At 51.1% G+C, this 24,982-nt stretch overlaps 2 protein-coding genes across 2 annotated transcripts in view; one reads left to right on the top strand and one right to left on the bottom strand.

Annotated features, from left to right (window-relative positions):
* Positions 1 to 15,278, top strand: part of MCRS1 (microspherule protein 1) — a 119,465-nt gene extending 104,187 nt beyond the window's left edge. Inside the window, 2 exon segments of the mRNA XM_029594682.1 lie at positions 13,924 to 14,051; positions 14,246 to 15,278. Of these exon segments, the coding sequence (XP_029450542.1) occupies positions 13,924 to 14,051; positions 14,246 to 14,332 (215 nt within the window). The 3' untranslated portion in view covers positions 14,333 to 15,278.
* A 616-nt stretch (positions 15,279 to 15,894) lies between these two features.
* Positions 15,895 to 24,982, bottom strand: part of KCNH3 (potassium voltage-gated channel subfamily H member 3) — an 83,642-nt gene continuing 74,554 nt past the window's right edge. The window contains exons 14-15 of the mRNA XM_029594681.1: positions 23,183 to 23,259; positions 15,895 to 18,006 (exon numbers count right to left, since the gene is read on the bottom strand). Coding sequence (XP_029450541.1) covers positions 17,398 to 18,006; positions 23,183 to 23,259 — 686 coding nt within the window. The 3' untranslated portion in view covers positions 15,895 to 17,397. The remainder of the gene's footprint in view (positions 18,007 to 23,182; positions 23,260 to 24,982) is intronic.

The raw sequence follows: 24,982 nt of genomic DNA, 5'->3' as shown, positions 1-24,982 counted from the left end.
CCTGTGGCTACGCAACTGGGCGGCAGACGGCTCCTCCAAGGCTCACCTCGGGGCGCTACCGTTCAAAGGCAAGTTGCTGTTTGCCAAGGAGTTAGATGACTTGATGGTTTCCCTGGGGGAAAACAGGGCTTTCGGCAGCCCGAGGATAGATCCAGGGCGCGGTCTCTTTTTCAGCTAGGTCCCGCTTTCGGGGTCCCAGGAAGTCGCGTCCTCAACGGTCGTCCGGGCACGCATATAGGTCTGCTTCCTCCCGTACTCCGCAGTGGCAGCAGCAGTCCTTTCGGGGAAAGCGCTTCGGGAGGCAAGGAGGCCCCCTGGCGATACGGGGCCCAACTCGTCACAATGAAGAGTGGTCGGCCCATCTCCCGCCGCAGCCCCAGCACTCCGTTGCCAACGTCGGGGCGTGGTTGATGTCTTCTCGGGAGATGGGCCGGTGTAACGTCAGACCAGTGGGTCCTCAGCGTAATATTATACGGCTACGCGTTAGATTTTTGCTCGCACTCCAGCGGACAAGTTCCTTGTCTCGCCCTGCAAGGCCCCCGAGAAGAGGGCGGCGGTGCTAGGCACCATTCGACGCTTAGAAGCATTGGGAGCCATTTTCCCCGTCCCGGTCAGCCAACACGGCAGGGGCTGTTACTCCATTTACTTCATCGTCCCAAAGAAAGGCGGCTCGTCCAGACCAATCCTGGATCTCAAAGGGGTAAACCGATACCTGCGCGTTCCTCACTTCAAAATGGAGGCGATTCGGTCGGTCATCGCCGTGGTAGGACCGGCGAGTTCCTGGCCTCCCTGGATCTCACGGAGGCGTATCTTCACATAGGCGTTCAGCCGGCGTGCCAACGCTTCCTCAGGTTCTGCATTCTAGGACGGCTTTACCAGTTCCGGGCGCTCCCGTTTGGGCTCGCAACGGCTCCTCGTACATTCACGAAGGTGATGGTAGTGGTGGCAGCGCAGTTGCGCCGGGAAGGTCTCCTGGTCCATCCTTATCTGAACGATTGGCTGATTCGGGCGAAGTCCGGGAATCAGTGTCGAATGGCAGTGGACAGGGTTCTCCATCTCCTGCAGTCCCTAGGAGGGGTGGTCAGCTTCAGCAAAAGTCATCTGGCACCCACGCGGACCTTTGAATATCTAGAAGCGGGGTTCGACACGAAGCAAGGCATGGTGTTCCTGTCACGCGACCGGGTATGCCAACTGCTATCTCAGGTACAGCGTTTACTGTCGCTCCGTCGACCGCGGGTCTGCGACTACCTTACGGTCCTCGGATCTATGGCTTCCACGCTGGCGCTGGTCCCCTGGGCGTTCGCTCACCTGCGACCATTACAGTCTCCTTACTGGCCCGCTGGAAGCCGGGCTCGGAGGACTTCCACCTTCCGCTTCCTCTAGCAGGTCACGCGAGGTCCACTGGAAGCCGGGCTCGGAGGACTTCCACCTTCCGCTTCCTCTAGCGGGTCACGCGAGGTCCAGCCTGCTTTTGTGGCTGGATCCCAGTCATCTGTTTTTCTGGAGTCTCCATTCCGGCACTCGACTGGACAGTGGTAACCACGGATGCCAGCCTCTCTGGTTGGGGAGCGGTCCGCCTACGGAGTTCGGTCCAAGGCCAATGATCGGTGTCGCAAACCCAAGGGTCTATCAATCGCCTAGAGACCAGAGCGGTCCGTCTGGCCTTACAACACTTCCTTCCGTTGCTGCGGGGAAGGGCAGTCCGGGTGTTGTTGGACAATGCGACCACCGTGGCTTACGTCAACCGCCAGGGCGGAACGAGGAACCCCCAGGTGGTGGAGGAGGCTCAACGCTTGATGGCCTGGTCGGAGCTGCATCTCAGCAGCATAGCAGCATCTCACATTGCGGGAGTCGACAACGTTCAGGCGGATTTCTCAGCCGTCATCCTCTAGATCCCGGAGAGTGGGAGCTGGGGGACTAAGCGTTCCTTCTCATTTGCGAAACGTGGGGTGTGCCCCACCTGGATCTGATGGCCACATGGCACAAATTGAAGCCTCCGCGATTTTACAGCCGACGTCGAGAACGGGGGGCAGAAGGCGTCGATGCGTTGGTGCTTCCCTGGCCGACGGACGGGTGGCTCTACGTGTTTCCCCGTGGCCGGTGATCGGCAAGATTCTGCGGCGCATAGAGTTGCACCCGGCCAAGGTGCTCTTGGTGGCACCGGAGTGGCCGCGCCGGCCGTGGTTCGCAGACTTCGTCCAGCTGGCGGTAACGGCGCCCCTTCGGCTCCAAGGAATGGCGGGCCTACTCCGCCAGGACCCCGTCTGTTTGGAAGAGGCGGATCACTTCGGTCTCGCGGCATGATTTTGAGAGGAGGCGCCTGACAAGTAAAGGTTACTCGGATGCGGTGGTGGCTACGTTGCTGCGTTCCAGGAAACAGTCGACGTTTCTGGCTTATGTCCGTGTCTGGGTGGTCCTTGAGGAATGGGCGAGGTAAGGTCCGTGGTGCGTCCTTGGCGCTTCACCCGGATGTTTCTCGTTTTCTTCGGGGGGCTATACGGCTCCCTTGTCCGGCTTGGAACCTCAATTGGGTTCTCTCCGCTCTCTGTGCGGCACCGTTTGAGCCCTTGCAACGCGTAACGCTTAAGGACCTCACTTTAAAAACGGCGTTCTTGGTGGCGATTGCCTCGGCGCGGCGTGTCTCCGGGCTACAGGCCCTGTCCTGTAGGGAGCTTTCTTGCATATTTCAGATTCCGGTGTTTCTCTGCGGACGGTTCCTTCCTTTCTTCCGAAAGTTGTGTCGTCTTTTCATGTGAATCAATCGGTGGAGCTGCCCGCTTTCGCGGGTGGGGCGACCTCCGTTCCAGAAGCAAGGGACTTACGGAAGCTAGACGTGCGGAGATCCCTCCTTTGGTATCTGGAGGTCACTAATCCGTTTCGGATCACGGGTCATCTGTTTGTCCTGTTCTCTGGTCCAAGGAAAGGGGCCGCAGCGTCTCGCACTACGATCGCCCGTTGGCTCAGGGAGGCCATTGGTTCGGCCTCCTTGATGCGTGGAAAGCCACTTCCTGTGGGCCGGAGGGCTCACTCGACTCGATCTCAAGCAATGTCTTGGGCAGAAGCTTCGCAGGTGTCGCCTCAAGAGCTTTGCGGGGCAGCTACCTGGAAGTCGTTGCATACCTTGTTCAGGCATTGCGGGTTGGATGTCAGGGCTACAGATCCCGGGTGTTTTGAAGAGAGGGTACTCCGAGCGGGACTCTCTGCTTCCCACCCTCAGTAGGTTTGCTCTGGTACATCCCAGGTGTCCTGGACTGATCCTGGTACGTACAGGGAAAGGAAAATTAGTTTCTTACCTGATAATTTTCGTTCCTGTAGTACCAAGGATCAGTCCAGGATCCCGCCCGCAGTGCTGCGCTGAAGTAATGGAGAGTCCGCTCATTGTTCTAACTTATTCTGTTCCGCTTGTTCGCTCTCTCGGTTGGGGAGTCTGTTTCCAGAAGGGGTGTTCTCCCCGTTTTGTGTGTGGTTACTAGCTAGTTTGGTTCTCTGGTTATGTTCTACTTTGACATTCCGTATGACTGAGGGGCTGTGACTGGCACAGGGGCATATATGGCTCCGCCCACAAGTTTTAGTCTGTCTCCATCTACTGGTGCGGAGTCACAACCCAGGTGTCCTGGACTGATCCTTGGTACTACAGGAACGAAAATTATCAGGTAAGAAACTAATTTTCCTTTACAAGTCTTGGATTCTCTCCTTTTTGTAGAATGGCCTTAACTTCACTTTGGGTGCAAGTGTTGGCATTGGTCTGTTTTTGAGGATTATCCATAGATACTCTCTTGCTTCGCAACAAGACATTTGTATGTTCCTATTCATTCCTCAGATCAGTCCAGACAAATGAGTTTTGCATCCCCACCAGCAGATGGAGACAGAGAATAAAATCTTTTCATGCACTGCTACTTAACTGAGTGTGCCATCTGCAGTCCCTCAGTATTTGTCTCCAGCAGATGGTAGAGGTGCAAACCTGCAGCCTGATCTTTAGTTTAAAAAAAAAAAAAAATAGCAAAAGAGGAGAAGAGAAGAAGTGAAGATTGGTGCTCCCCAAGGTGTTAGGTTCCTTCGTGGGCCATCCATCTGGTTCAGCAGGGCAAGCGGGGGGTTGGTAATCCCTAGTCAAGTTCAATCCTTGATTTCCAGGGAGAAGGAAAGCCAGGGATCCTGGTGGGTCAGGCGGGTGGTGCCTCCATGGAACCTTAATTTGGTTCTGAGGGCATTGTGTAAAGTGCCTTTTGAGCTGTTAAAGGGAGAGTGTCATTGAAGGACCTCACCTTGAAATTGTTCTCTTGGTGGCCATCTGTTCAGTGTGGTGTATTTTTGAGCTTCAGGTAATGTTGATGTGTAGGGATCATGTCTTTCAGTTCTCAGAAGCTGGAGCATCACTTTGCACAGTTCCCTCTTTTTTGCCAAAGTTTCTCTGCCTTTTATTTGAGACAAGCCATGGAGTTGCCACCTATCTGTAATTTGGAGTAGTCTTCTCATGCCCAGTAGCTTCGTTTGTGGGATGTGCACAGGGTTCTCATGATCCGTTCTCCATAAACTGTTAGAGACCTTCAAATAGCGCTTCTGTTGGAAGTCTTTGCCGGTTGTAACAAGGGGAACAAGGTGTTGAAAGCAACCATGTCTCATTGGATAAAAGAGGCTATTGCTTTGGCTGACATAGGCAAAGGGAGCCTGGTTCCTGAAGGATTTGGGGCTCATTTCACTAGGGCTCAAGTGGTGCCCGGGCTGAATGTCAGCTGGTGTCACTGCAAAAGATCAGCCGGGTAGCGACATGGTCTTCATTGCACACTTTTTTACCAAGCATTATCAGCTGGATGTACAGGCACTGGACTTAGCTGGTTTTAGTGAGTGTGTTAAGAGTGGGTCTTTCGAGATACTGCCCAGTCCATGCATCTGGACTGATCTGGGGGATAAGGAAAGGAAAATTGGTTCTTAGCTGCTAATTTTCATTCCTGAAGTATCACAGCTCAGTCCATAGGCATCCCCTGCACTACTTTCTATTCTGAGTATACATACAGAAGGTCAGTCGTTACCTTGGTTTGGTATTTGACTTTCTATGCGTAGATCTATTCTACTGTTTTAGGGTTACTTCTTCCCTACTCATTTGGGGGAGAGGAATTGTGGTAATTAGTTATTTTTTTTCTAGCCTGGGTATTGGGCAACTGCAGGTGGCACACTGAAAGGTTTTCTTCTGTCTCCATCTACTGGTAGGGGAAAAAAAACCCCATGCATCTGGACTAATCTGTGGGTCTCTAGGCGCAAACATTAACAGATAAGAACCAGTTTTCCCTTTTATTCTCCATGCCTTTTCAAATAATCGCTAACATTCTATTTGCTGTTTTGACCACCTCTGCACACTGAGCTGAGGATTTCAAGGTCCCTTTCTTGAATGGTGACTCCCAATATGAGCCCAGCATTATATAACTGTAGTTAGGATTATTTTTTCTGTATGCATTGTTTTTGTACTTTAAATTTCATCTACCACACTAGATGCCCCATGAATATATAAATGTATATGAAAGATGCATGAATGTACAGTAGCTGCTACTGTTCACAAGTTTCAAACTTGTGCTGATTCAGCTGCTTTTTAATTCTCAATGCGCCGTAAGACAGCACCTCCTATCCCACAGCTCTTTAATTTTCTGAGGCGTCTTTCATGAGGGACTTTTATCAAATGCTTTCTGGAAATCCAAATCCTCTGTCTTTGGGCACACTTTTATCCACATGCTTATTCACACCTTCAACGAATTCAAATATATCCTGCTAGGAAAGGGTGGTTTTTTTTTTTTTTCCAATTTGATTTGGAATTAGGTAGCTGAAGGAGGAATCAATCCATGCTCGAAGACTTGGGTGCGACTAAAAGCAATAGAGGAATAGTGTGTGGTTTTGTTTTTTTTTTTTTTTTTGCTTTTTTTAATGTTAAGCATGTAGTAACTTAATGAAATAAAGAGGGATGAAAACAAGCAAGTGAGAGGTCCACTGCAGTGTTGACTAAGATAGCAGCAGCATTAGCAATGAACATGGAAGATTGGGAAGGGTTAAGGGAAAGGACTGTGCTGGAGAAGAGTTAAACCAGCGAGGTCACAAAGACTATGGGGAGGGTGGGCAAGGGCGAAGTATGAACAAAAGGAAATTGTAAAAAAAGATAAACTCACACCCCTTTTGCCATTTTATTAACATCTGAGAGGAAGCAGAACATAGGAATTAAAATCAAGGTGATAGCCTGCACTGTGGTGATGGGGGTAGGGAAGAGAAGAAAAGGAAGAAAGACAGGGATAATATGGATTCAGCTGAATCAGAAGATCTTATGTAGGGTTGCCAACTGTCCAGCTTTGGACCAGACAGCCAGGTTTTCAGGCATTCTGTACTGTGTCCAGTCTGAAGTTTTGACCGGATGCTAAATGTCCAGTTTTGCTGGTGGCTCCTCCTTTTTCCCATAGCCACTTAGATGAAGAGAGAGGCAGATCGGAGCCTGTTGGAGGAGAGCTGTGCTGTATCCCTGCCTCCTTTCCCATGCTGTGATTGGACAGCAAAGAGAGAGGAGATGGTGCACAGCACAGCCCTCAGCTCCCAGTGGCTCTGCAGATACATAGATACACTGTTTAAGCAGTTCACAGGCAGGATCTAAAATGTATGCAAATGAGGGGGGTACCATTCCCCCACCCCACCCCTCAGCCTTCAAGTGTCCAGTCCTGGTCTATGGAAAAGTTGGCAACCTAATCTTAGGTGAATACAAGGCTGCTGGAAGCACTAGCCAAACTCAGTAGTCATTTTAGAGCAGCACATTTTAGGGGGTGACAATAGCATTGCTGGCAGTCTCCCTGTCTCTTTACACGTTCTGGGCCTCTCTCTCCCTCCCTTTGCTCTCAGGCTCTGGAACTCATTTGTCCCTTCCACTCCCTTCTCTCTGGAGTTCTTTTTCTCCTGGGCACAGGGCATCTCCCAGCCCCTAGCAATTAATTACTCTGCCAGCCCCAGCAGCACTATTTCCTTCCCATTGCAAGATAGTAGCAGCAGGCTTTGTGAGGACATAGGCTGAAGGAGTGAGAGAATGAGAGCAGGGGCAGCAGAAGTAGTAGGTGGCAGGATCTCAGAGGAACAATAATGGCAGCCTCTGTCCCATCCTCGCCCCACCCCCCCAGTGGCAGTGGCTTGACCAGGGGGCAGCCTGAGCATAGAGATGCTGAGGGCATTGAGGGAGGGTGTGGTGTGATTTTGGTTGCCTTCCTGCTGGATGTGTTCGTCAACAGCTACCATTTGTCCCAGCTCATGCTGGCTGGATGGCAATGACTCAGCACCCAGCATCTTGGGAGAGAGAAAAGCCAAGTGCCCTTGTGGAGGAGAAGGGCCACCCAGCTCCAGAGGAGGGTGTTTGTTGCAGCCCCTGGGCTCTGCCCTGCCCCAGAGCTTGTAAATCTTGCTGCTGGGACTCTGGGCATGCCCACACCCTGTCGGAAGAGAGACATGAAAATTGGTTCTTACCTGCTAATTTTTGTTCCTGTAATACCACAGATCAGTCCAGAAAAGTAGGTTGTGTATCCCTACCAGCAGGTGGAGTCAGAACAATTAGAACTTTGGGCACTGCTACATAATGAGTGCCACCTGCAGTCACTCAGTATTGACCTGTAACCAAGCCCATGCTAACAGAACTAAATAACGAAGGGTAGCACCCAACCAAATTTCCAGACTACCACTTCGTTGCTGGCAAAAACCAGACCAAACTGCTAAAAACTGCTCCATGAATCATGTCTGCAAAAAAGGAATTTCAACAATAAAAAACTTAAGCAGGTTCTGACCAAGACAGTCTTTCGGTATCTGAAGAAAGGGGTGGGCCTCTGGACTGATCTGTGGTATTACAGGAACGAAAATTAGTAGGTAAGAACTAATTTTCATTTCCCGAACATACCCAGATCAGTCCAGAAAAGTGGGATGTACCCAAGCCACCCTACACTGGGCGGGAACCCGAAAGACCCGCACGAAGCACACTCCTCTCCCCAAAGGACGGTTCATCAGAAGCCTTAACGTCCAATTGGTAATGTTTTATAAAAGTGTGAATAGATGACCACACCGCTGCCCTACAGATCTCCTGAGGCGACAGTAACTGACACTCTGCCCAGGAGGTAGCCTGAGCCCTAGTGGAATGAGCTCTGAGACCCAAAGGCACCTGACGTCCTCGGGCTATGTATGCCACGCAAATGGCTTCCTTAATCTACCAAGATATGATTGCCTTTGATGCTTTGTCCCTCTTCTTTGGGCCACCAAAGAGAACGAACAAATGATCAGAACGTCTGAAGTCATTGGTAACCTCCAGATAACTCAATAAGGCGTGCCGCGCATCCAAAAGATGAAGGTCTCTGTTCTGAGAAGACTCCCAGGACCAATTAGGGAACCCTGGAAGCTCCACAGTTTGACGTGAAAGGCTGAAACCACCTTAGGGACAAAGGGCAGAACCGTACATAATGATACCCGGTCATCGTAAATCCAAAGAAAAGGATCCCGACAAGACAGCGCCTGCAACTCTGAGATCCAATGGGCCGAGCAAATGGCCACCAAAAACACAGTTTTCAAAGTCAGATCTTTCAGGGAAACTCCACGAAGAGGCTCGAAAGGAGCGCCACATAGAACTCGTAGGACTAAATTCAAACTCCAATCCGGACACACCGAACGGATGGGAGGGCGCAAATGTTTGACCCCCTTAAGAAACCGAGCAATATCCGGATGCGCTACCAGTGAACAGCCATCAACGTTTCCCTGCAAGGCACCTAGAGCTGCAACTTGTACACGAAGGGAATTGAACGCCAAGCCCTTAGCGAGGCCCTGTTGCAGAAAGTCAAGCACCTGAGGAACATGCACCTCTAAAGGATCACAGGAACGCTGATGACACCACGTCTCAAAAAGCTTCCAAACTCTCACATAGGCCATAGAGGTGGCTGGACGTCTCACCTGTAGGAGGGTGGAAATGACTTGTTCTGAATAACCCCTCAAGCATAAACATTGCCTCTCAAAAGCCAAGCCGCGAGAGAGAAGCGATCCTCCCGATCCGAAAATATTTTCCCCTGACAGAGCAGATGCGTTAGATGTGCCAGCTGAAGTGGACCTTCTAGAGCCAAGCGTACCAGATCCGCGAACCTCGGACGACGTGGCCACTCTGGCGCCACCAGAATCACTCTTCCCGGGTGCCGCTCTATGCGACGGGGAAGCCAACCTATGAGGGGCCAAGGCGGGAAGGCATACAGCAGAATCCCCGTGGGCCAAGGACACACGAGCGTCTATGCCCACTGAGCCCTGTTCTCGGCGACGGCTGAAAAAACGAACTGTTTTTGCGTTCGCCTGCGTTGCCATCAGATCCAGCTGAGGAGTTCCCCCATCTGGCGCAAATGAGATTCCATGCCTCGAGAGAGAGTTCCCATTTCCCTGGGTCTAGTTGCTGACGACTGAGATAATTGTCTTGCACATTCTCTACTCCCGCGACATGGGATGCGGCAATGCCCTCGAGATGGCGCGCCGCCCAGGTGAACAGAAGACATGCCTCCAGTGCTATGGTGGGACTTCGAGGCCTGCCTTGCCAGTTGATGTACACCACCGTTGTCGCATTGTCCAAGAAGACTCGCACGATTCTGCCCTGGATCCAGGGAAGAAAAGCCCGCAGGGCCAGACGTACAGCCCTGGTCTCGAGCCGGTTTATGGACCAGGATCTTTCCATTGCTGACCAGAGCCCTTGGGCGGACCTGTCTGCACACACCACCCCCCCCAACCTGAGAGGCTGGCATCGGTGGAGATTATCAGCCAATTCGAATTGTCCAAATCCACCCCCTGTTCCAGATTGTCCAGAACAGCCACCATGACAGACTGGCTCTGGATTCTGGAAATAGAGGCATTGGTAGATAGAATTGCTCAGACACCAGGCTCCAGCGAGACAAAAGCGCACACTGTAAAGGTCTTAAGTGAGCGAATGCCCAAGGAACCAAGTCCAAGGTTGAAGCCATGGAGCCCAGGACCTGAAGATGATGCCATACTGTGGGAATGTATTTGTTCCTGCAACTTCCCTATTTGGTCCACCGCTAGAAACACTTTGCCCAGCAATGTATTGAATTGTGCTCCGAGATAAATCAACTTCTGAGTGGGTTCCAAGTGTCTCTTCTGCACATTGATTACCCAACCTAGGGATTGCAATGTGAACATCACCATGTACACTGATCGCTCACAGTCCTTCCGGGACTTCGCGCGAATCAACCAGTCGTCCAGGTATGGGTGGACCAAGATTCCCTCCTGACGAAGGAAGGCTGCCACCACCACCATCACCTTGGTGAACATGCGAGGAGCTGTTGTGAGACCAAATGGGAGGGCTCGAAATTGGAAGTCTCATCCCAAGACCTTAAACCGCAGAAACCTCTGGTGATTTCAGCTGGATCGGAATGTGTAAATACGCCTCCGTGAGGTCCAGAGAAGTGAGAAACTCCCCTTTTCGAACCGCAGCCATCACTGCCCTCAGGGTTTCCATATGAAAGCGAGGAACCTGAACGTGCTCTCCTTCTTGGGGACCACAAGGTACACCGAGTACTGACCTCGTTCCTGTTGAGCCTCCGGAACTGGGACAAGAACTTTGAGCTCGAAGTCATTGTAGAGTCACCTGGACCACCTCTCACTTGATACTTGAGGCCACTCGGGACTCCACAAAAACCTCCTGGACCGGGCGCGAGAACTCAAGTGCATACCAATCTTTGATCACTTCTAAGGCCCTGATGTAATTCTTGCCCATTCCGTGTAAAAGTTGGATAATCTGCCTCCGACAGCTTAGACGATGGAATGGGTGCTCGTGGCTTCATTGAGGATTTTTATTACTTCCTGCACCAAGATGTCCCAAATCTCTTCTGGGCCAGCGACACCCCCCCTCTCGAAAGGATTGCTGGTGCCCCGAAGCAGGTTTAGAAGCAGGAGGTGCAGAGTATCTACCCGCTCTGAAGCGGCGAGAATCCCGAAACCTAGCTCGAGGAGGGAAGACTTTCTTAGAAGATCTTTAATCTTCTGGCAACCGATTGCCCTTGGATTCGGCAAGCAGCTTTACTAGGTGATCCAGATCCTCCCCAAACAGGAGCTTGCCCTTAAAGGGTAGATTACAAAGCTGGGACTTGGAGGACAAATCCACCGCCCAATTTCGCAGCCAGAGGAGATGCCGAGCTGACACCAAGGACACCATACCTCTCGCCGAGGTCCTCACCAGATCATACAAAGCATCTGCAACATAAGTGATGCCTGCTTCTAGGCGAGCGGACTGCAGAGCCCCCCACTGTCACCTGTACCGGCGCTGGCAGCCGACTCCTGGACCCAACACAGACAGGCCCTCTGCATGAGGCTAGCGCAAACCACCGCCCGAAGGCTTAGCGTGGCAATCTCGAATGCTCGCTTCAACTGGATCTCCAGCTTGCGGTCCTGCACATCCTTAAGGGCAGCCCGCCCCAGCAACCGGGATAGTGGTCTTTTTCGTGACTGCCTAGACCGCGGCGTCCACCTTTGGAATCTTCAGTAAATCCAAAACATCAGATGATAACTGGTACAGTTTCGCCATAGCTCTGCCCACCTTCAAGCCAGAATCCGGAGTCTCCCACTCCCGGGTCACTAGTTTGCGAACCTTCTTAGTCAGAGGAAAAGATGTTGTGGGACCCCTAATGCCGTCGATGACTGGATTGATGCCCTCGTTGTCAGACTCTTCTTAAGACCCTTATTCCCCAGGTCCTTAAGGTTTCTCAACTCATCCCTCTTGAACAAACACACCACGCTGGGGTCATCCCCCTCCGCAGGAAGGTCATCGGGCTCATCTGGATCATCAGTATCCACATAAGCCGGATCCGGCTGCGGATCCAGGTCTGCCGCCCCTACTACCCCAGAAGCCGGCGTCGCCCCAGACCCCGGGATCAAATCTCGCGTACCCTGGGGAAAATCCCCTGTGGAGTGAGCCTGATCAGAGAGGCGCTGACGAGGGTCTGTACCCCAAACTCTTTTCTCAGGTGGGTCCGAGCCTGCCCCCAGGAGACCAGGCCGCTTTTCCGCCAAGCGTTTCCTTGCCAGGAAAGCCTGGTGCATAAGGAGGACAAATTCTGGGGAAAACCCCTCCGTGTCCCCCTCCTCCACTGGAGAGTCGGCTGGGGTGATATCATCAGTTCCCCCAGTGAGGTCTTCCCTCACCGGGGCTAGAACTGGCGGAGAATCCGAGGGAGGAGGCAAGAAGCCCTGAAGAGCTCTCTAACCCCGAGGAACAACCTGCACCTAAGGAGGCTGCATCTAATGCCTGGCCGCGTGACCCACACACGCGACAGGCCTGCGATTCTGTTTTCGGTCCCATCCTCAGCAGCGTGCCAATAGTCTGAAGTGAAATAGAAAAGGGCACGAATAAAAAAAAAAAAAGAAACGCTCTGAGCCGCGACGCGGAGAAAATTTCAGTCAGGCAGGACCAGAAAAACAAACTTCGTGCTGCAGGCTAAGAGACTACCGGCTGAGAAGAAAAAAACACGCGCAGCGTGCTGCGGGAAAGGAGCCTCTCTATAGTGAAATCGCAAGGCCCCCAGCAGGGAAGCGGCAAGTAAGAAAACGACCCGGAGCCCTGGGAGCTGAGGGGAACACTGCTGACAGCTTCCCTGGCCGGCCTTAAAAGACCCGGTCCCTCCTGCACCTCTCCTTACCTCAGCACTGAAGACTGTCAGTCAGCCACAGTGAAAACAGCTGCTTTTTTTTTTTTTAATTAAACTTTACCAAGACACAGAGAAAAGCTGTTGCAGGAGACAAGGGAGCAGCTGTAGCAGAGACGGTGGAGAGTAGCCAGGAGTCTCTGGTCATCAGACACCAAACTGTCAGGCGAAACCCTGACAGGAATATCCAATTCCCCGGGCGCCCGGCTTCTACTGAGGGATGGCCCATGAAGGTGCCTAACACCTCAGGAAGCGACTGTAAACCAAAAAATTAAATTCGGACTAACTAAATACAAAATATAACTAAAAACTGCAGGTGTGCATCTGTACCACCCGCTGGAGTCTGAGAAATACTGAGCGACTGCAGGTGACACTCTCGTTATGTAGCAGTGCCCAAAGTTCTAATTGTTCTCCGATTCCACCTGCTGGTAGGGATACACAACCCACTTTTCTGGACTGATTTGGGTATGTTCAGGAACATTGGCTAGAACATAGGGAGAGCCAGGAGAAACAGTGGGGGATACTTTACTGGAGCTGGCATGTACTGGGGGAGATTGGCCTAGGGTGGTACCCAATATCCTAACTCTGGTGCTGGGAAAATATTGAAATCATATAGTAAGATGGTTGGAAAAATGGTATGGGGTAAGGTAAGAATATGAAGCTATTAAAGGGAGAGAAGTAGATAATAAAGCTTAAAGGAAAAGGAGATGCATGAGGAGAAGAGTTGAAACATGAAGGGATAAATATATAGTAGGAGGAGAGCATGGAGAGGAACCTGCAATGTAGAAAGGCGGCCATGCTACCCCCATAGCCTGTGGGGCAGAGGGGTATGAGTTAAGAGAAGAGAGCAGCAGCAATGATGGAATTTGGCTCTCGGACCCTGCTATACAGTTTTTCCTGCTTGCCTCCCCCTCCTGTATAAAGCCCTGCTCCTGCAACCTGAGTTGTGCGGTCCAGCAGCATTGGAAAGTGAATTGTATGTCATCTGTTTGAAAATGCTATGACATAACAGTGGAGACTTCCATACATTATAATAAATAACACACACCCGTACCTCCCTCCTTCCCCTCTTTGGTTATTGTCACCACCGCTTGCCGTACCGCACTGTACTGTCTCTCTCTGTTGTGCCAGTTTGCCTCTCTGTATGGTCCTACCTGCCCCTTGCCTGTATCTGGCTCTGTTCATGCACTCCTACTTTGCCAGCTCTTCTGTCCACGTTCATGCACCTGTTCCCTCCTTACAGGTGTCATTAAACTGAAGAACAATGGGGATTTCTTCATTGTGAACGAGGGGCGCCGACCCCTTTACATTGATGGCCGTCCAGTGCTACCCGGCAACAAATGGAAGCTGAGCAATAACTCTGTGGTGGAGGTGAGTGTGGACACTACAGTCCTGTTCGTGGCCCTTTCTTTCGTGAATTGCCTCTTACCTCTAAGCTTGTCTGCGATCTCTTGACCTTGACCTCCCTGGCCCCCCTCATTCCCCCTCTTGTTGCAGATTGATGAGCTGTGACCCTGAATGTTAACCTCTCACCTCTTGTCACCCCCTCTTTTTATTTGTTGCAGATTGCTTGCCTTCGCTTTGTGTTCCTCATTAACCAGGATCTCATCGCACTAATAAAAGCTGAAGCTGCCAAGATTAATCAGCAGTGATGGACAGAGGGAGAGGAAAGCCTGGTTTTGGCAGAGGTGGAAGGGAGGAACAAAGATGTGCCCTTGGGGGCAAGAGCTTGGAAGGCGGGTCCCTTTCATATTCCACAGCGGTGCACAGCACTTCCTCTCGCACCTAATCCTTGATTTGGGACATTTCCAGCAGAAGACTGGACACTGCTGAATTTTATAGGAAACTTCACCAGACCTTCTTTGAGTCTGACTCTGCTCCTGATCTCCTCATCACACAAACAGCTTTCTATAAATCTGAAGCACATTCCACAGTCCCCTAAATTAGCCATTGAGGAAATCTAAAGCTGGGAGCTTTTTCTCCATCTTGGTGGTAGGAGGAAGGTCTTAAAGAGCCTGAGAACTTCTCTGCGTGTTCCTGTAGCATCTGCGGGTAAGATGACGTGAGAATAGAGCTTTTGGCCTGTATAATCTCTTGTGGGCTTCGAGCGCCCTAGCCTGTGGGACTGAGGACAAGAAGCTCTCACAGACAGCTAGTAACCATGGCTCCTTGCCTCAAGGGCTGCTCCACACCCCAGGGACAGCGCTGTGGCACAAACAAGCAGCAGGTGAGGCGCCAGGCTTTGCTTTTCTGGCGGGAGCTGGCACAGGTCCTACTTGTTTTCTTCTCATGTGGGAATCTCAGCAAAGAAGCAGCTTTCCATGAGTGCACTACGTGTTACTCTCTGTGCAGCATAAAATGATTTGCTATGGGTTTGTCCCCTCTCTTCTCACCTGTTCTGCCCCCATCAGTTCCTTGTGTCCCTGTACACCCTCTGTGGCCCTCTGTGTAGACACAAGTCATGGCTTCCATGCATGAGAAATGTTGAGCTGTGGCAGGGGACCTTCTCCAGGAGTTTATACAAAAAAATAAACAAACTCTTGGTTTGTTTCCTTTGTAAATGTAAAATTTTGCAATAAAATAATTTTGCCTTGTTCATATCTTTTAATTGTGGAATGCTTTCTGCTAGGAATGAAGGGATATAATCTCTGAAAGAGGTACTGGAGCTAGGGTTTTTTTTGTTTGTTTTTTAATTTGGGAAAAACCTTTGTAGATTTTATTATGCAAGGGCTGCCGCCTCATACTTCTAAAATCTCTTGCAGATTGCTTGTAAAAAAGTTGGTGCATAAAGCCAGGCTGGACCCAGTATGTCAGAGGTATACTAGCCAGGCTTGGAGCAGAGCCAGGCCTCCCGCCAGCTTTGCACTTATCTCAAAGCTTCAGGTTCATAGCCTAATTATGAAGGGAGGCCCTAATCACCAGAGCTGAGATCTAGGTGGGAGGCAGCAGCCAGTGCCACAGATAAGCCTAATTCTCTCTGTTGTTTCATTGCCAAAGTACTTTCTGCTGGGATTCCCGACCTCCTCACCACACTCCTGTTTAGATGGGTGGTGGCCAGCAGGAGGGCATGTGTTGAGAAGGGCCTGCCGCCCACTCTTCTTTCCCAGGCATTGAGATTCTCTAGCATGCACTAAAGAAACCATTCCCAATCAACTGCCAAATGCAACAGGGAATCTTTTTAGTTTTTCTTTATTTTTTTTTCAAAGTGCTCCTTCCTCTCATTACACAAATATAGCTCTTCCAGATTTCAAAAGTAGAAAGGGAGGGCTGTACTAGGCCATCGCGAGTACCATTCCCTGTTAAGAAAACCAACAGCAGAAAGTGTAAAGATGGTGCAGTTATATGAGGTCAGCAAAGACTGCAAGATGGCTGGAGGAAGGGACTCGTGGTAGTGCTGAGACTTTGCCTCTTACCAGTAAATGACAACAGATAAAGACCAAATTGGCCCATCTAGTTTGCTCAGCAAGATGTTAAAGATTGTAACTGCTGTGGCTAGTCTCAATGCTGGGCAATTGAGATCCATGCTTTTCTCTTTGGACCCAACATTCATTAGCCTAATACAGGTGCAGCTTGTACCCTATAAAACTTCAAAGACTTGGTAACACAGTAAAACCTGCATGCATAAGTGGTAGCCAGCTGCTATTGCCAGGACTACGTCCATTTGTCCTGCTCTGCTTCCACCACTATCTGTGTGTTAGCATTACTGTCTGTCTGTCATGCTCTGCCAGTGCCCATTGCTGGAACAGGGTGGATATGCCTGTAGCCTCCTGCTGCTGTGGGGCCTCAGACTGGACTCAGAGCCTGTTGGCACAGGTGACATCCCCTTGGCTATTTTTTGTGTTTCTGGTCCTGTGTCGTGGTGGCTGGTGCGCTCAGTGCATTGTGGTTATTCAGGTAGGAGTCTTGAGGCTATTTTGGCAGAGCCCTGCTTTCTCTGTCACACAGTACAGAGATATTACCTCCCCTGACATGTACATCTCCAGGGAATGTGCATAGACTAAACAGCAAGGGATCACACCATCTCCCCTTTTGGGTTTTAGCATAATTCATGGTAGCTGCTTTGTGCATGCTTCTGTGGCTCTAGCCCATGCTCATAGTTTCCAGAGCACTTCAGGCACTAGCAAAGGGCAGCCATACAGGCAAAGTTTTAACCATACCTGACAATGAGGAGTCGGAGCCAGTTCTACCCACAGGGAAGAATAACGGCTTAATTCAGTGAGTTCTGGTGCCACAGGCATGACCAGGCTCAGAGCTATGCTTCCCTCTCGGTGGTGGTGGAGGGGAAAGGGTGTGACCTGTAGCACTTTATTGCAAATTGGAGCAATTCAGAGTGCTGGGGAATTCTGATCCCTGTTTTTCTCTTTGGACTCTGTAGAAGAACCAACTTTAGCCCCATGCATAAGTTTAACAAAATATATTAGTTTCATAACAACATTGTTCCATCAACTGAGGTGCTTCCCTGCCCACGGGTGGCTGGGTGCTGCGTCTAAGGTGCTGTGTGCAAGCGAAAGGTGCTACAGAAGCCCTTCCTAATCCCATCTTCCCTGCCTGGAAAGGCACCTTTGCAGGAAGGGGGCTTCTGCTTCTGTGGGATACTCCACATCCCCATCCAGTTTGGGGACTGCCCCTAGCCCCTGCATCAGGAGCTGCAGTAATGAGGCATGCAGTAATACCCCCAAATGAAGGCCATCACTACAGATCTTCCTCTCCTTTCTCGTCAGACACCTGTACCTTCCTCGGAGGACCACACTATTGTGCATGGGGTGGGCTCTTCTGCTGCACTGTCCTGATAAGTTAGAACTTCCATCTCTAGTTCAGGAGTGTCCAGTGCAGTTGAGCTATTTGAAGCCCTGTGGTCTGTCTTTGGTCTGTCAGCTGGAGCCTTGAGACACAGATTGCTGGAGTGGGCTCCCTGGGGAGATTCGTTGGCTGGCCCTGGGAGTACTGGACTGCTGTTGCTTGCCTCTGCATCTGCCCCTGTAGAGGGGCTCCAGAATAATTTACAGTGTGGCCATGGGGAGCTCTGGGAGGCAGGTGGACCCCACAGCCATGGAGGTGGAGTTTGGTGGCCCCCACCTAAAGTTCTATTGCAGGCTGTGTTTAGGCAGGGGCTATGAAGGTAAAAGGCCTGGAGCCCTGTGTCCACCCGCAGGGGCTGCAGAAGCGGAGGTGTAGAGGCAGAGCTTTGGCTGGCAGGATAAGGGCACTCTGTCCCAGCATGGAGACAGGAAGCTGCATTGCGAGAGACCAGGAAGAGCTGCACAGCATGTCTGAGGGTCTGCAGGCCTTCCCGCATTTGGAGCACCTGTTCCGAGAGCTCAGATACCTAGAGAAGAGAGAATGGAGGGGTCAGCAGGTAAAGTTTGGCTTATTCTTCCTATTTATGCAAACACAAAATTTATGTGCATCAGAGGCTGTCTACCAAGATTCCTGAACTTCAGCTATCTCTCTACTATGTACACAGAGGAGACCAGTACTTTTGCCCTACTCCTCTGCCCCCTACCTCATCCCAAGGTTGCCAACTAGCTATTCCTCTTCATCCAGTCAAGCTAGTTCATACGAATGGGATATGCATGCCAACCAGTAGATGGAGACAGAGATGACCAGGTTCCCTGATATCACCTTGATTATGCTTCTGTACTGACACCAGCCTGCCTCCATTCTCTTAACTCAACAGAGGGTGTTGAAGTTAAGAGAATGCCATCCGGGGAAGAGAAACTAAGCTATCCTAACGTGATAGCTTAGTTTCTCTTCCCCGGATGGCCTGCTATGGCTAATTAAGGTGGTGGGGTGGTAGAAGAGATGACAGCAGGTGCCCTCTGCCTCTGGTGAACAGGCAGAAGAGTTTCCAGGAGGTAAAAGTAGCTAGTATTTAGCTGGTCCAATTGGTTTTATTTAAGGGCCACCAGCAGAATGTTTAATCTGGTAACACAATTGCTAACAAGCTGCTGCCTGCTTGCCTCCCTAGTAGCAGACACTCCTTCCCCTGCCTCCAGCCACCCCTAATATGTTGGCCCTGAAACATGGATAGCTGTTGGTAGTGGCAACACCTGCAGCAAGCTATGAGTGAGTCATTTCATCGTGTTACCATAGTCCAGGGGTGGTGAACTCTGGTCTTCAAGAGCCACAAACTGGCCTGGTTTTCAGGATATCCACAAGTGCATGAGATGCACTTGAACATATTGGAAGCAATGTATAGATTTCTATCTTATGCATATTCATTGCGGATATCCTGAAAACCAGGCCTGTTTGTAGCTCTTGAGGACCAAAGTTGGCCACTCCTGTCATAGTCCTTGCCTTACCCTCAGGCATGGTGGTCATGTTTGGAAAGGAAACATGTGTGGGAAATCCTTGGAAGGATAGCTTTCCAAGTCTTGTCTGTACTTGAGCATATGCTATGGTTGCTTCCATATACAGGCCCAGGCCTAGGGGCTTCCTGTGGGAGCAATGAGGTGAGAAGGGCAGTGAAAGCCTTTGGGTGGATAAGGGGGAATGTGAAGGCACATAACCTCTCCTCTGACTGTAACAGGTTTTTTTTTTTGTTTGTTTTGTTTTTTTTGGAGAGTGAGGGGTGGATAAGATGGCAACTCTACTCCATCCACCCTCACCCTCCAGCAGCCAGAATCCCCTGCTGGAGCTCTGAGGTCCCATCTACCTCAACAGAAAAAGCCTTTTGTAGAAATCCAGCAGCAGTACAACGTCTTTAGCAACAGCACTGTAGCAAGGGTAGGCCGGTCAAAACTTAGCCCTTAGCTCCTGTCTCTTATGCAGAACTGTGAGATCAGCTCAGCATATGCAGCTAGTCAGTGCAAGCATGGCCAGTACATGCAACCAGTCCGAGGCAGCAATAATAGGGTGATTCTTAGGGCCCTCTGAGCAGCAGGTAGCATCTGCTATCACTGGAATGCAGGGGAAGGGGTGGAAAAGCTGGGCAGGGAGCATCCCTCGGGAAGTGCCCAGGGTCAGATGTGAGTGTGTCAGCCTGGCTTCTAGACAGGGTGGGATGGGGTTGGCTTGTGAGCTGCTGCATCTGCCTCCCCATGCACCCTGCTAATCCCTTCAGTGTATGTGTGCACAATGCAGGCCCCAGCATCCTCTTCTTTCTTTTTCACTAGAAGGAGTAAGCGAGGGGCTAAGGGCAGTCACCCTGCTCGCTGTCCCTGCCTATAGTGAAGGAATGTGACAGGATCCTGGCTGATACTAAAACTAAATTGTCTGTCAGTCCCTGAGTAGGGGCAGGGCTTTGTGCTTCAGGGTGGGGCTGGCCCCTTCCTCTGGCTGAAGTTATCTCCTATATTATCTTTTCAGGTTCCCCTTGCTCCTAACAGACAGGTCAATCCAGTAACGAGTGGTAGGAAGAGCTGCGTTAGTGCCCGGCGCACCCGCGGTTGCCGCACGCACAGTCCAGCTCACCTACCGCTCGATCCTGTATGTAAATAGCTTGTAAATGCAAGCTGCGTCTAAGAAGCGTCCGTGAAGCGTTAGGCCCGTGCAACCCATTTTACTGTATAGAGCGCTATACAGCGCCTATACAGTAACCTGGGTGCGCGGGCCTAACGCTTCACGGACACGCTGGTATCTGTCATTTCAAATGACATTTGAAATGACAGGTACCAGGAAGTGGACAGTTCTCCGACGCTCGGGATTGCCAGCCCTCTCTCCCCTCCTCCCGAAGCAAGCAACGAAAGTGGAAAAAAATCGAAAAAAAAAAAAAAGTAGCAAGAGAGAGGGGAGAGAGGACGGGCAATCCTATGCTCGGGATTGCCAATCCCCTCTCCCCTCCTCCCGGAGCAAGGCGCGAAAAGCAGCCTTGCTCCGGGAGGAGGGGAGAGAGGACTGGCAGTGTAAAGCGATGAAGCGACTTACTTTTTTTGCAGCCCCCCTCCGGAGACGGACATCGGCGGAGACGGATCGCGGCTCCCCTGCCTCCCAGCGAAGATGGATGCCTGCATGGGTGAAAGCGGCCCTTGTGCGTGCAATTGGGCCGCTCAAGACGTGATGTCACATGCCGTGACGCCAAACATGGTGACTTCACACCTTGAGCGGCCCAATTGCATGAACAGGGGCCGCTTTCGCCCGTGCAGCGTCCATCTTCACAGCAGCTGGAGGCAGGGGAGCCGTGGTCATCCTCGCTGATGTCCGTCTCTGGAGGGGGGCTGCAAAAAAAGTAAGTCGCTTCGTCGCTTTACACTGCCAGTCCTCTCTCCCCTCCTCCTGAAGCAAGGCTGCTTTTCGCGCCTTGCTTCAGGAGGAGGGGGGACATGACTGGCAATCCCGAGCGTAGGATTGCCCGTACTCTCTCCCCTCTCTTGCAACTTTTTTTTTGCTTTTTCGATTTTTTTCGCTTTTGTTGCTTCGGGAGGAGGGGAGAGGACTGGGGCTGCCCCGGAGACCAGCACCCATGGACGTGGCCAGGGCAGGTGAGCGGGGGCTGGGGGAAAGTTTACCGCCTACCCTTACCCCCTGCCTCTAACGCAGGGGTAAGGGTAGGCGGTAAGTTAGCAGGTTAAACGCGTGGCAAAACGGCAGGGTAAAAAAGCGATAGTCGGGGCGCGCGTTACTGGATGGTAGGGAATAGCTAATTCGATCATTTACATGTAATATACATGCCGCGTGTGGAAGGGGTTACCCGGAGATTTAAGGACGCGGTAAGAGTAGGTTAATGGGGATTGTGGATCGCAGGAAGGGCTAACGCGGCCGGAAAGTGAGTGGAAAGCGGGTTAGGAGCGGGGTAAACGCGGCCACACTTTACTGGATTGACCTGAGAGGAAGTTCCAGGACCTCACTGGGGATCTCAACACACTTCCATTTTGCCTAACACCTTTCATCTTGGACAAATCCTGATACGAAAGCATAAAATTACATTTTTGCTGCTCCACCCTGCTTGTAAACATCTCTAAATGCAAACAGCTCTGCTGAACTCAGCTCTCATAACCAAAAATCAATCTCAGCTGCTATCTCCTTACAATTATTTATATGTGTGTATATAGACATCAGAACCTGGCCTAACCAACTTTTGGCAGGGCAGTTTCTCAATTAGTAGGGTCTCCTGTGATTCTGTGAGGAGAGGGCCCTGCGGTTTCCTGCCGCAGGTAATGGGGGGCCGAGTTACGCAGCAGTGCAGTTGGCGAGCGCGTTTCTGCCCTGCCCAGCTGCTGCTGATCTGAGCAATACTAATCTAACAGCAGCAGCAAATCCTCAGACCCTTCATCTTCCCTTCGCACATGGGGGGCCGAGTGTTCGTGCTTATGGCTGTGTAGGGCAAAGTGGGTTAGTGCAGCACTATGGCCCATGTGCAGGGGACGAGGAAGGCCCCAAGGAGCTGCTGCAACTACCGTCAGATCAGCAGCTGATGGGGAGGGGGGAAAGCTGCGCCGGCTGATGGGTGGGAATAGGGGATTGGATATGAGATGGTTTGTAAGGTATAGGAGGTGTCATAGGGGCTGTGGGTGTGGAGAGGGGAATCGTATGGGGTGTCTAATTGGGGGAGGGGGGGCAGTGCAGGGGGTGAGAAAATCAGAGGAAGCGCCAGAAGAATAAATGAGGGGAACTGGAAGGCGTGGAGGGGAATAAGCTGTATTGGGAGAATGGATTTGTGGGTGGAACCTCCATCCCCTTCTTTCTCTGCCCCTCCTTCCAGCTTCCTTCTCCTCCCTCTGCCCTTTCTCCCTGAGATCCCTTTTCCAATATCCTTCTTCCTTATCCCTCTTCTTTATGGCTCTTCCCTTCCCAGCACCGATCCCTAAAATCTCTTACCTCCCTTTCCCCCACGCAAAGAACAAAGAGGGTGGAAGCAGAGAGACAGGCAAGGGGAAAGCGAGTGGGAGGATGTGGGGGCAGGGAGGGAGGGAGAGGGATGTGGGGGGTGGAGATCGGTTGGTTTGGGTTCCCAACCAAAAAGGCATTGCTGCTGCTGCCCCTGTATGTTTTATTTAGAGAGAGAGCGAGAAGGAGAAAGACTTAAGAAATGCTGTACTGGGTCAAACCAAAGGTCCATCAACCCCAGGATCCTGTCTCCAATCCAGGTCACAAGAAGCTGGCAGGATCTCAAAAAATAAGTACAATCCATGCTCATAATCTGGGATAAGCAGTGGCTGTCCCTAGTCTACATGACTTATAATTGTGAGGATATAGCGGCTGTAAATAATTTTTAAATAATACACTACATTTCAAGCAATGAATAAAATCTACAAATGATATTTGGGTAGGGTATAAAGTAATTTTTCTTAATGGTGAAGTGCCAAAGATGGGCTGTAGAGCCAGAGAAGGTAAGGAAGGAAGGGAGATGGGGATATGCTCATGATGAGGAAGGAAAGGGGGAGGGGAGGAAGGAATGATGGAATTGCCCTCATGGTGAAGGGAGTCCATTAAGGGGTTTCTGTCATGGAGGTGATGGAAAAGTAATAGAGGTTATGCTTGTGGTGAGAGGGAGACAGTGATGAGTGGTTGAGGTGAGGAGTGGTTGGTTTAGTCTCCGCTAACCCTGCCTCCATAGCTCTTACCGCATGACTCAGTTTGTCAATGTTCTCCGTGGTCCTCTGATCTCCTGGCTCAGGCGGGATGGTGAGTAAACCCGTTTCTTGGGGAAAAAAGAAAGATGTGGTAACTTTACCACAAGTAATAACTCCCCACACATACGCAATGCCTTGCCCCCTCCAGTTATGCCCAGCAGAGATTGTGTGTGTCTCGGAGCAGGTCTACCCTCAGCTTATCCAGTACAACCCATGCATCTTCAGGGGAGGATTGCAGGAAAATATTGGCCCGGGGGATTTTTTCAAAACTAGCCCATAGGGTATCTGACGCCTTCAAGCACTTTCCCTGCAGCACGTGTATCAACAGCTCCCAAAAGCACACTAAGGGGGTCATTCTCTAACGCTATTGCACGCGAAAAGGGACGTTTCTCACATGAAAACTCCCTTTTCGCGTGCGATAGCTAGCTTGGGGCAGAGTCGGGGCGGAGTCAGCCCCGTAAGAGGAGGAGTCGGGGTGGCACCAGGGCCGACGCTGTGGTCACATCGCTGGCGGAGAAAGGTAAGATTCCTTATCCCCGCCAGTTTCACGCCGAATAACTACACCTGCCGGCTATCGCAGGACTGCCCCCCAATCGGCAATTAACTGAATTCCTTGATGAAAACAACATACTCGCACATTCACAATATGGCTTCCGGCGACATCACAGCACTGAGACCCTACTTGTCTCCTTGTCTGACGACATCCTTAAAAGCCTCGACACAGGTCTATCACACATCCTGATTCTCCTTGACATTTCCTCTGCATTTGATACGGTCAACCACAAAATACACACCTCGCTGACATTGGCATCACAGATACAGATCTCCAATGGTTTCAATCCTACCTACAGGACAGACAATACAGTGTCCAAATTGGCAACCACACATATAAACCTATCCCTCTAACCCAAGGTGTTCCACAAGGCTCCTCCCTCTCCTCCACCCTCTTCAATATCTATCTCCTTCCCCTGTGCAACCTTCTGTCCAAACTCAGCCTTCCGCACTTTATCTATGCCGATGATGTGCAAATTCTCATACCAGTACACGAAACACTCCTCAAAGCCACTGAAACCTGGAATTCCACCTTACCACTCATTAACACTCTCCTGACAAACAATTTCCTTGCTCTTAACACTGCCAAAACAGAGCTCATCCACATTGCCCCTCAAAACATTCCCCTACCCCTTCTTTCAAACACCCCCCTATCCGCCACAGCTTCCAACCAACAGGTACGCAGCCTCGGCATCACCATTGATAACCACTTCACTCTCAAAAGATTCATTAATAATACAATCAAAGCCTGTTCCCTGTACGTACCAGGATCAGTCCAGGACACCTGGGTTGTGACTCCGCACCAGTAGATGGAGACAGACTAAAACTTGTGGGCGGAGCCATATATGCCCCTGTGCCAGTCACAGCCCCTCAGTCTTACTCTGTCTCCAGTAGATGGTGCAGGTCCGGTCACAGCTCCTCCCGGCCCTGGTTCTGGTACTCCGTCAGGGTTGGTTATTTCTTTTGGTTTTAGGCCAGTTTAGGCTACGGTGTTGTTAATTGGGTTTTTTTTGCCAAATTGTCACTGACGTCCGTCCGCCCTGCCTCCCAGGGGGGTTGAGAGGTCCTGAGGGGACTACCCCCCCCTGGTTGAGGCCGCTGCTAGGGTCGAGGACCCGGCTTTCCCAGTAGCAGCGTCAGGGGTGACACCGGGGAGCCCGGTTCACTCACCCCTGCTGGATTAGGGCTCCAGGACCACGGACAGCGACAGGCGTTTTTGTAAAAAAAAAAAAAAAAAAG

Source organism: Rhinatrema bivittatum, chromosome 3 (assembly GCF_901001135.1).
Source record: "Rhinatrema bivittatum chromosome 3, aRhiBiv1.1, whole genome shotgun sequence".
NCBI lineage: Eukaryota > Metazoa > Chordata > Amphibia > Gymnophiona > Rhinatrematidae > Rhinatrema > Rhinatrema bivittatum.
This window is presented reverse-complemented; position numbering and strand designations above follow the sequence as displayed.